Raw genomic sequence first — 12,682 nt, 5'->3', positions numbered from 1 at the left:
GGAAAAGATTGAAAAAAGAGTAAATGTAAAATTGTACAAGATTTAATTGCCAAGATAGAATTCCATAGTTTATCTATTTTAAAATGAGAATTTGGTTGCAGTTCAATTACGAAAAACTAAATTGTTCTTCAATAAACCTATTAATTTGGGATTTTATATATTGAATATTTCTAAAACTCTAATGCAATGACTTTCACTAGTTAAATAAGTTTCGAAATAAATTAAAATTATTGTACACTGATATATAAAAATTTTACATGGATATAAAACTTGATTTACATTTGCGTTTCTAAACCTCTGATTACAGAAAAAATTGTTTGCTATCCAAAAGTCAATAAATAGAGTGCGGTACCATAATTATAAAGATGAAAACAAAGTTAACATATTTAATGAATTCCTAGTACTTAGATGTAAACGCATGCATTAGATGTTGTTGGACAATTCACATTCAAATTTAATAAAAGTGTAACTAAGTAAGTATATGAAAATGGAAAATTAAAAGATATGCCTATTTGAAAATAAGAATGAATATTGTTCAATGCATAGATTTAAGTCATTAAGCATAATATTTTCACTCAACGAATAAATAAATCTAGTTTGTCATACCAAACGGTATATCTAAGCAAATTATATTGATACATTAGCTTGGAGTCATCATAAAATAAAAAAATATTATATAAGTTTTAAGGTTGAATTAATTTTTTTGAAAAGAATAGGATTAGATACATAACTTGTGGAGTAAGTTACGATGTAGGTACTGTATTTTGGTTTACTTATAAATTATTATATTGAAATATAATCAATAAATGGTTGTTTAACAATAAATCGTCTCATTATATTATTTGAAACCTTTTTTGTAGTAGAATGTCTGATGAGTCTGTGGATGTGGATAATCAGTTTTCGCAAATAATTTTATAAAATTTTTGAATGATGTCAGTGACACAAATTTTGTCTAAATCACTTGATGCTTTGATGATATATAGCAACCTTTATAAAATCTCAACCATGTTAATTACTTTCAAGATATAACTGCCTGATCTCTATAATATGTTTGACGGAAATCTTAAACTAATCCTAATAATAATTGATGACCTGATGAGGAAGTCTGATTGTCGGATTGTTGATATATTCACGAAAGGAAGTAATCACAGAAACCAAAGTTTATTTTATTTATCTCAAAATTTGTTACATCAAGATAATGACAAAGAGCTATATCATTTAACTCAAGTTACATATTTCAAAAACCAAAGTTCGTTTTGAATAAGCTCTTATACAATAAAATTGATAAAAATCACAATATTTCCATAGATTACCGCAGTTATGTTTATGTTTGATCGTTTGTAAGGCTGTGTATTATTTTTGGTTAAACTTACTACTATATTGCATTATAATTTTGAATTAATATAAGTACATAAAATGATGTTTTGTTTTATTGTAAGTTGTAACACAATAACTTTTAAATACATGAATAAAATACATGAACCGCATAAATATTCAATCCCTCAACTGACAAGAGCTTATTCTAAACTAATTTGAATACAATCGAGATACAGAATTATTTGAAGAAAATTGATCTCAGTATTCAAAATAATATTTACGCAGCAAACCGAAAGTCGATATACGTTGTTACGCCCTGTTATATTGTCAGCAATATATAAAATGCGTTCAAGGGGTTCATTGAGAGAAAAGTTTAGTTAAATTAATATTATGACATTACACTGCCAGTACATATACGAGAACCTCCTATACGCTCATGAACATATTAGCCAATTTAAAAAGAACAGTGATGTACATAATGTCAATACTCGAGACAAACATAAACTCGCAATTCCACATAAACTCGCAATTCCATCTACTAGGCTCCGTAAAATTAAATATCTTAATATTTTAATGTGGATTGTGTTATATTTTATAATGAACTCCCAAATGATAGTTAAATCTTACCTATTAAGAAAATTAAATGTATCGTAAAAAATAAATTAACATCCAAGGCCTATTATAATGTGAAAGATTATTTGAATGATAAAGATAGTTGGAATTAATTTTCTAAATTTTGTTAATGAATATTGTTATATGCCATTGTAACTTTTGTACTTCAACCTGACTTGCACTAAATAACTTATAATGTTTTACAGTGAATAAAGATTTTTTTCACTTGACTTGATATAGATATTGAAAATAAGCCAGGCTCTCACTGGGTTGTGTATTGTACACATTGATGAACATGATATGGGACAATACTTCGATTCATATGATCGTCCAGCTTAGGGATTCCAGCCGAGGTTTTTACAAAGCAATTGCAGAATGTATATCTACAATACTACAAGAGTAAAGAATTTATTTGACGCAGAATATTTAGCGAGTACTGTTTAATGTATCTATACTTTGAGTTTAATAAGAAGATTTTGAATGATTTCATCAAATATTTTGAAAATGATACAATCTGCAACGATGTTTTATTATATACTTTATTTTTATAATCTTTTAACATAAATAAGACACACACCACAATACTGTCGTTTTAATCTTAGTAACGAATGTGAGAGGTAATTTACTAATTACATCTATCACATTCATAGAATTCACATTGAGGCGCTCACCAATCATTAGGTTAATTACCACTGATTAGTAATGAGTATGGATCTGTTTAACTTAAAAAGCTAACTTTGAAACTATAAGAGATATCGAAAAACGGATCAGCGCAATCGCTCGGAAATACATCAAAACCCCCAGTTTGACACCAAACTTCTTTTTTTTTTTTTTTTAGTAGGCATCACGAACAAGTGAGCCAGAACCGGGGAGGCAGAACCAGCTCATCCCCACTACTACTGTGAGCCAGAACCGGCGAATCCCTACTACTATTACTTATTAGTTTTATTTAAAAGCAGTACAGTTAAGGTCACCATCATCATAGCTAAGCTAGAAATATAAAATGTATCCGCAAACCTTGTCTTCCGATCTTTGCTTTACTTTATCGCCGATCGCCTTTAAAATATATTCCTTTTCTTGATCGCTTATTCTGGGATGAAGTTCAGGTGAATCGTATACCAGCAAAAGCCACGCACCACACCATACAATGGAAATTATTCCTAAAATATAAATCAAAGCTTAAAAGAGAAGAAGTCACAATAAACTCCTAAAAAAAACTTTTAAATCAACATGTTAATGAAAACTTTTTTTTTGGTAAATGCATTCATTTGTCATTTGTTTTTGTGAATTGGCGGCAATTCTAAAACTCTTGTTACACGTGAAAATGAACCTAACACGAGAAAATTGTTTTTCAATAATTTATTATGACTTTCGTTGTGGGCTAACTCAACAACAAAGCTATTAGAGTGACCTATCAGCAGATACGGGTAAGCCTAGGCATTGGTATGAGTCAAGTTCAAAAAATATAACACGAACATTTAGCGTCAGAAAGCTTTGTACCAGATGGTTTCCCCATACTTTAACCGACGACCAGAAACACCTTCGCATGGACTGGTGTCGCCAAATCTTAGATAAGTTCAACGGCGGTGACTCAAATGCTGTATTTGCTATATTGCTATGAACACGAAACCAAAAGACAATCAGCTCAGTGGGTGATTCCTTTTGAGGATCGGCCGACTAAGGTTAAGAAAGGAAGAAGTCAAGGAAAAAAGATGATTGCCTCATTCTTTGGTCGGAATGGTCATTTCGCGACAGTTGTGCTAGAAAGTGGTAGTACAATTACTGCAGACTGGTATGTCAATCGCTGTTTGCGTGTTGTCTTGAAAAAAATTCGACAGCAGCGCCCTTGAAGCTGGACTCTCCTTCACCACGACAATGCTTCAGCGCACACCGCAAAACGGACTGTTGAATATTTAACTATGGCAGGTGTCGAGATAATGAGTCATCTGCCATACAGTCGTAACCTGGCGCTCTGCGAATTTTATTTATTCCCGAGAACTAAAGAAAAAATTCGAGGTATTCGCTTTACGAGCCCTGAAGATGTGGTGAAAGCGTAGGAAAAAGCCATAGAAGAGACCCCTAAGGAAGAATGGGCCCACTGCTTTTCTCAGTGTTTTCATCGAATGCGACGATGTGTAGAGAGGAACGGAGATTACTTCGGAAAACAATAAAAGTATTGGCAACTTTCTACATTAAGCCGTTTATCATTTTGTAAACATTTTCAGTGTTACCTAGGTACATTATGTGCCATGTGATGCAATAACCAAACTCGATCGTCAGAAACATTCAATTGAGAAAATTAAATAAATTATAAAAAGCTTCAAAAGTGTTAAGAGTACCTTACATCGAGCTACCCATAACGTAAATAATGGGGCCTACTCCTAAAATGAATATTCTATATATCGTGCCATTAGTCGTAGTCGAAGTTAATCTCAACGACACCTTTTAGGCTGTCGTTGCTATTATCGTTTCAAGTTGTATAGATATAATTGCCATACAATATACATACTGAATAAATATTATTTAAATAATTATATGTGATTTACTATTCAACAGGATTTTTATACTACCAAGTAATTTAAGTCATTTTGTTGATCGTTTATGCGTAGAAAGTAATGCAAGGCCGCCTGAGAAATATTAAGTCGACGAGAAGGGTTGAGTTACTGTTTTTAAGATTTTATTTTCCGCAAGTTTTGTATTATTTTTTCAATTTAAAATGGTCATATGATATTCATTACATAATTTTTGAATATTTACATTTTATGTAAATGATGCAATTGGGTGGTGCAGAGTCTGGCATGGTCCTTAGCGCCTAAACTATGTTTCGACTTTTGACACTTAACAGCGACATTTTGCGAGTAGACCTACAGGTTCCACGGAATAACGGATTGTAGATTCGACTTTGTAAGGGTCATAAATCAATTATTGTGCACAGAAGTTCTTTTATAATAATTGTAAATAAATAATTTGTAGAATGCTGCTGTATCTGTAAATGGTTAGCTATTTAACTGGGTTATGGATAGCAGAGAGGTGAGTTTCTCGCAACTTCTTCACCTCTTCATTACTCCATCTTCCATGAGCTTGGTGCTCAACCTCTACAAAGTGGTGTTCGGTGGTAAAATGTTTAATTTTCAGTTTCATACTTATTAAATTTAGATATTTATATAGCATAAGTTCTTTTACTTGTACTTAAAAAAACAGTCAAGTGTGAGTCGGAAAACTTTTGCAAAATAACGTTTATTAAACTTAATTGCGGCCACGTTGGGATGGTTAAAGACAGCAAACATCGCAAATATGACGGTCAGCGCAAATCAGTGAGTATTTTGCCAATCTTTGTGCTTTTTTGTGTCCAGTCACTTGGCCCGTTGGGCCCAGAGGCGCGGAGAATGTACAAAGTACTATCTTCTCACCTCAATAAGGTTACTGACAACCCAAGCGCTGGCAGATATATCGATCAATGGATTAGCCTAGCTATCCAACCCGGGAATTCTTGGTACGCTTCTCCGTTTCCCTGCGAGAATTAGAAATGAGGAGATCCGTAGCTGAACCAAAGTCACCGACGTAACGAAACCCAAACGATTGCGAAACTGAAGTGGGCAGGGCACATAGTTCGACGGACAGATGGCCGGTGGGGCAGATTAGTCCTCGAATGGCGACCACGTATCGGAAGACGCAGTGTTGTTAGTGGTAGGCCCCCCACAAGATGGACCTCAAGATCACCGGAATACGTAGGACGAGGGCAGCGCAGGACCGATCGTGTTGGAGATCGCTGACATGAAAATGTTAATTATAAAATTAGGATATTACCTGGTACATAGAAAGCGTAATCCCAGCCAAAGTTTTCAATGAGGGGTCCTGTGAGAGACCAGGTGACAACAGTGCCGATGGCACCTCCTAACAACGCACTCACAAACTTGCCCTTCTCTGTTGGTGGTGCCCAGTGAGCCACCAAGGCATGTAATGCTGGAAATAAGAAACCCTGGAAGAGGAGACAAAATTCGTGAGCATAAATTTCACACACTTTTATTAAGTATTATCTGTGTGTAATGAAAATCCTGAAAATGGTTAGTAAAAGTGCAACAAAATGGCCTACTTTCTGATCCACAAGAAAGCTAACAATTTTCATTGTAAAGTAGATTTTTTCTTTATGATAATAAGAGACGAGACGAGCAGGGCGTTCAGCTGACTGTAATAGATACGCCCTGCCTATTACAATGCTGTGCCGCTCAGGATTAATGAAAAATTCAAAAATTCAGAGCGGCACCCTAATTGCGCTCGTCACTTTGAGACATAAGATGTTAAGTCTCAGTTGCCCAGTAATTACACTAGCTACGGCGCCCTTCAGACGGAAACACAATAATGCTTACACATTACTGCTTCACGGCAGGAATAGGCTCCGTAATGGTACCCATAATCTAGCCGGCCATAATTAAACAACAACAACACAAAACAGAATAAAATTTGTAATTATATTAAAAATTCTTACCGCCAAAAGTCCAATCACTAATCTGACTGCAACGAGGGCCATGTAATGAAATTTCGCTGCTTGAGGAGAAAGTATAGTCAGAAGTCCACAAATTATCATTGTTACAAACACCACCTTCCTGGGACCCCATATCTCAGCCGTCAGCGCGCTGAGGAAACTGGTCACTGAATACCCCCAAAAGTATGCCGAGAGTACATAAGCCTGTTCTTGAGTTGTCCATTCTAAAGTCTCCACACCTTCAGGCTGAAACAACCAAACATGGTCATTATTGACGTTAATAAAAATAAACTTAAAAAGACTTTTTAAGGTAACCTTATAAAAATATTTGTTAAGGCTGGGGACCAAGCCAACGGCCTTGAGGAATCGAGCGGAGCCAGGTTACTTCTCTTGCACAAGATCGCCATAGTTTTAATTCAGAATTAGAAGTATTTTTAATTTATTAGAAATATAATGGTGTACATAATACAATGATATAATGTGGCAAAAACTAACGGGTATGCCTGACGATCTTATAAAAACCTTCACGTTTTGATCTCGGAAACAGATCAATGTCGTGCGATGGTCGGAAGGCTTTTCTAGACCGTATAGGTTGGAGTGTGGGGTGAGGCAGGGCGGTCTAACCTCGCCTAAACTCTTCAACCTTTACATCAATGGACTGATAGGCGAGATCATCAGCACACGTGTTGGTTGTCATATTGATGGAAAATGTTTAAATAATATCAATTACGCAGATGACATGGTGCTGTTGAGTGCGCTGTCTGTGGCTTGAGGAAACTGATGGGGATATGTAAAAACTTTGCCCTCAGTCATGGTCTGATCTGAACGTAAAAAAGAGCGAGTGCATAGTCTTTCAGGCGTAGGGAAAACGACTCCCATCCCTTATCCCGACAATCAAATTGTATGGGACACCACTGAAGAGAGTGGATCAATTTAAATATCTAGAGCATGTCATATCATCAAGCTTTGACTTGAAGGATGATGCAGATATCGAGAGGGAACAGAGCGTTGTCTGTTAGGGCGAATATGATTACCAGATTTACTCGCTGTACCTTGCCAGTAAAAATGACACTCTTCAAAGCTTACTCCACCTCATAACGATGATCAACGATTAACTTCCCGATGACAGACGATCATACAAGTAACGATTATCGGCGATAGTGGGAGGAGGTTTATACTTGAAGGTCCGGAGTCGTATCTACTACAGCCTGCACGTGATTCAATGCTAGTGACACACGCTATTCAACAATATTTACCTGTCTCGGTGCTTCCTTTGTGACAACCACAAACGTTTCATTATGTAACGAGTTATCAGTGTTCGCTATGGCCTTGCATTCGCTCTGCACCCTGCAAACAATTAAATGACATGCGCTCAACATTTGGTAATCTCATTTAACTATTGTCCTACCTACCATTGTATTGCAGACTTTGATTCTATTGTGTTCATCTATCATAAAAGATAATTGATTCTCGTTAGAGTTCTTTTTGATGTCATTTCTAATAATACTACCGCTTCGGAAACAAATCGCGCTCTGGGAGAGAAGAAATGGCGCAAGAAACTCTCCCAGCATTCTTTTTAATGAAATATACAATATTGTACTGTCATTGCTATGGCTATAAGATAATCATAATGTAGTCCCAGGCTGTCGGGTCACTTAGATATTCAGCTGTGGAGTAGTAGGACTTTAAAAAACATTTATTTATTTGTAGATAGTGCCTGAAGAGTGACTGGGAGTTTAGTATAAAAGTGTATACATTTACGGTTTACCCTTAAAGTTATTATGTATCTTATGAAGCCTACTAGAATTAGTTTAAAGCAATCCATTATTTCTGGTGTTATAATAATGAAATATGAATAGATTCATGCCACAGAATGTATATGAAATTCAAAATTTTATCTTTATTTGTATTAGTTACGTTATTAGGTTTTATTTATTCTAGCGTATTTCAAAATTCATGGTTTATTCTCAAGTTTAACTGTTTATTTTTAAGGCCGATACAGATCAATTATTATTAGCAAAGTTTAACAGTACATATGGCACGTCAACGTCAAACATTTTTCACAACGTTCGAGACTGTCTCAAGTACGCCTACTTGGGCGTGTATTATTAGTTGCCGCCTACTCCTGCGGTATCTAGTTGGAGCGCAGCGGAGAACAATCCTTAATCTAAATAAAAGCCTATAATATATTTTCCCGACCTCTTGTTGTATATTCGTGAAAAATGTGAGTTTAATTTTTCAATAGCTATGTCATTTTGTCCCTTGACACTTGAGATGTGTTCCTGGTTAGCTCAAGAATGTTTTAAAATGCACGTATAAAAATAAATATAAAATTAAAGTTACTATTTATTGTCAACATTATGATAATAGTTAAATAGAATACATTTAGAAGATTAAAACGTGTTCTTAAAACATTTCATTTCAATGTGTTTTTAAATATTCTATGACAAATCTGATTTTGTAATAATTACATAAACCTAACCTCATCTTTGGTAAAGGTTACTCTTGTATCGACTCTGTGATCATCAACCAAAACCTTCGTGGTATTAACTGTGTTGTATTCACTATCGTAATGACCTCAATTATGTTCTGAGAAATGGTGCTATAATGATCTATGACCAATAAACCCGCATTGGACGTTTGAAGGACTTTAACAAATAACTTCTTATCAATTTGACCATTTAAAATTCATATTGATTACAATAAAACTGTAGGTACTTATCTGCTTAGTAAATACCGCAAAAGTGAAAACTTCAAAATGTTTGTAATAACATTCACAATATTATTAACCTATTGAAATATTTATATTCAAAATAGGATATAATATCACTTATTGGAACTTATTGAATACCTCAGACCTGAGAAGAACAGGCGCAACAAACTCAGCGGGCTTTTTTTTTATAAAAATATGGTTATACAACACATTTTTACAAAATCGTACAATAAAATTTATTATTTATTAGCCTGTGGGCGGTCACTCTATTCCCAATCTGTGGTATCATTAAGAAAGTCATTTATGTTATAGTAACCTTTACCACACAAACGTTTTTTAAACAATTCTTTTGAATTTCGTAATACATTTGTTTTGAACATTTTCTGGGATCTAGTTTAAAAGTATATTTGATAATAGTTATGTATATATATTACTATGGTAAACGTTGTTCTCTTCTCACTGATCGCACTCCCTTCCTCGACGCAAGTCGACTTTACCGGTACGGGCGTCACACGAACAGGTTGCTGATTTGAATCTCAAAGAACCACAGACCATCAGATGCGAACATTTTTAAATTAATCATAAACTGAGATAGTTTACTTTACTTTGGTTACCAAATGGGCTAACTTTGTGTTTAGTGAGCAGGGAGGGAGAAGTACGGGGACAGACACGCCAGAGGCGCGAGATCAAGTTTGCCAATAAATCACAATATAAATAAAACTAAAATTAATACATGAATTGTACAAACACATACTAGTCATTGAACGAAATCAATGATATAAATACTACGTAAAAGGGACTGCCTAAGTAAAAATTGAAATTTAATTTAGTTTGATTTGAAATAAGTTAGAAATAGTAGTAATTACAGTACGGCCACGAAGTATAATCCGGCTAAGTTTGAAGGGAACAGAACGTAGTGGCTATTTCGGCTATCTCCGTTTTTTACAAGATTATATCCGTCATCTGTCAATCTATCAATGACTGCACGTTAATTAGTGAATCGCTTTTTTCTTGGAGATATTCGCTAGGCTGGAACGAAATTAACAATATTTTTTCAGATTATTTATTAACATTTTTTACTCATAAATATTGGTAATTTATTAATCAGTATTGGTAACTGATAAACTCCTTTTTTGATAAAAAAAATATATTTAAATTATATTTTATTGAATTAATTAAAATCATTTGAAAGTCGATAAAATATGAAATAAATTCAAAACAGTTGTCACCTTTTTTATTTGTTTATTCATTAAAATTGCATGCGCTTGTGGTGAGCAAGCAAGATCTATATTTTTTGACAAGGGAAATACATTATAGATGATTTAAAAGCATTTTAGCTCACCAAGTTGTGCCTGTTATTGAGCAAACAAATATTTCACCTAAATAAATAATAATGAATAATAATTGTCACACAACAAAATTGATTACATCATTAATTATCTTCTTAATATATATAAATCTCGTGTCACAATGTTTGTCCTCAATGGACTCCTAAACTAATGAACGGATTTTAATGGTGATTACTTCATGGAGTGTAGTTTGGTCCAACTTGAGAGATAGGGTAGTTTTTATTTCGATTTGGGAGCCATAAATATTTTTATTTTCAATATTTGTTTTGTATGGACATATTTTCTATGAGAGAATTTAGTGACGCACGGTTTGACAGTTCCGCTGTGAAACAATTTCATTCTAACAACAGGGAGCATTCTTTACGAAATATTTCTTGATGTTTAGAAATTTTATTGGCAAATTCCTATAAAACAGTATTTTTTCATTATCTACAGAACAACGTCTGTCGGGGTAGCTAGTAGTCTAATAAAACTAACCGCATCATGAAGTTAAAAATAAGAGCGATGCTCACTCTTATTAAAATTAAAATATGATGGTGGTTGGTACTCACGATGTGGTCCTATTCTCTGGCACCATGGCTATGATGTTCACACTCATGTTCACTCGCAGCATGTAGTTGATCCAACACGCGAAGAACATCATCACTCCTATATTGAGCCTCGCGGGAACCAAGTCTGAAACGAAAGAAAAAACAATCTAAATATCTTTTTTTATGACAGTAAGGGATGAGACGAGCAGGATGTTCAGCTGATAGTAATTGATAAGCCCTGCCATTACAATGTAGTGTCGTTCAGAATTCTTAAAAAGCCCAAAAATTATGAGCGACACTACAAGTGCGCTCGTCACCTTGAGACATAAGATGTTAAGTCTCATTTGCCCAGTAATTTCACTAGCTACGCCGCCCTTCAGACCACAACAATGTTTACACATTACTGCTTCACAACAGAAATAGGCACCATTGTGGTATCCTGGCATCCTGCGCAAAGGTCATCTCAACGATTTGTTAATAACTCAGATTATCAATCCACACATTGAGTGTGGCGTTTTTAGCTCGTTTTGAAGAAAACATTCAACACTATCCTTACTTGTTTTTAGCTTGTTTTGAAGAAAACATTCAACACTATCCTTACTTGTTTTTAGCTTGTTTTGAAGAAAACATTCAACACTATCCTTACTTGTTTTTAGCTTGTTTTGAAGAAAACATTCAACACTATCCTTACTTGTTTTTAGCTTGTTTTGAAGAAAACATTCAACACTATCCTTACTTGTTTTTAGCTTGTTTTGAAGAAAACATTCAACACTATCCTTACTTGTTTTTAGCTTGTTTTGAAGAAAACATTCAACACTATCCTTACTTGTTTTTAGCTTGTTTTGAAGAAAACATTCAACACTATCCTTACTTGTTTTTAGCTTGTTTTGAAGAAAACATTCAACACTATCCTTACTTGTTTTTAGCTTGTTTTGAAGAAAACATTCAACACTATCCTTACTTGTTTTTAGCTTGTTTTGAAGAAAACATTCAACACTATCCTTACTTGTTTTTAGCTTGTTTTGAAGAAAACATTCAACACTATCCTTACTTGTTTTTAGCTTGTTTTGAAGAAAACATTCAACACTATCCTTACTTGTTTTTAGCTTGTTTTGAAGAAAACATTCAACACTATCCTTACTTGTTTTTAGCTTGTTTTGAAGAAAACATTCAACACTATCCTTACTTGTTTTTAGCTTGTTTTGAAGAAAACATTCAACACTATCCTTACTTGTTTTTAGCTTGTTTTGAAGAAAACATTCAACACTATCCTTACTTGTTTTTAGCTTGTTTTGAAGAAAACATTCAACACTATCCTTACTTGTTTTTAGCTTGTTTTGAAGAAAACATTCAACACTATCCTTACTTGTTTTTAGCTTGTTTTGAAGAAAACATTCAACACTATCCTTACTTGTTTTTAGCTTGTTTTGAAGAAAACATTCAACACTATCCTTACTTGTTTTTAGCTTGTTTTGAAGAAAACATTCAACACTATCCTTACTTGTTTTTAGCTTGTTTTGAAGAAAACATTCAACACTATCCTTACTTGTTTTTAGCTTGTTTTGAAGAAAACATTCAACACTATCCTTACTTGTTTTTAGCTTGTTTTGAAGAAAACATTCAACACTATCCTTACTTGTTTTTAGCTTGTTTTGAAGAAAACATTCAACACTATCCT

At 34.0% G+C, this 12,682-nt stretch overlaps 1 protein-coding gene across 1 annotated transcript in view; it reads right to left on the bottom strand.

The window, feature by feature from the left end:
• Positions 1-2,919: 2,919 nt before the first annotated feature.
• The window catches only part of LOC126966082 (uncharacterized transporter slc-17.2-like), a 36,401-nt gene continuing 26,638 nt past the window's right edge, over positions 2,920-12,682 (bottom strand). Inside the window, exons 2-6 of the mRNA XM_050809958.1 lie at positions 11,026-11,149; positions 7,669-7,759; positions 6,416-6,658; positions 5,737-5,908; positions 2,920-3,089 (exon numbers count right to left, since the gene is read on the bottom strand). Coding sequence (XP_050665915.1) covers positions 2,920-3,089; positions 5,737-5,908; positions 6,416-6,658; positions 7,669-7,759; positions 11,026-11,149 — 800 coding nt within the window. The remainder of the gene's footprint in view (positions 3,090-5,736; positions 5,909-6,415; positions 6,659-7,668; positions 7,760-11,025; positions 11,150-12,682) is intronic.

The sequence above is a fragment of the Leptidea sinapis genome, chromosome 9, assembly GCF_905404315.1.
Source record: "Leptidea sinapis chromosome 9, ilLepSina1.1, whole genome shotgun sequence".
Lineage (NCBI taxonomy): Eukaryota > Metazoa > Arthropoda > Insecta > Lepidoptera > Pieridae > Leptidea > Leptidea sinapis.
The sequence above is the reverse complement of the archived record's forward strand: the minus strand, read 5'-3'. Positions and strand labels throughout refer to the sequence as shown.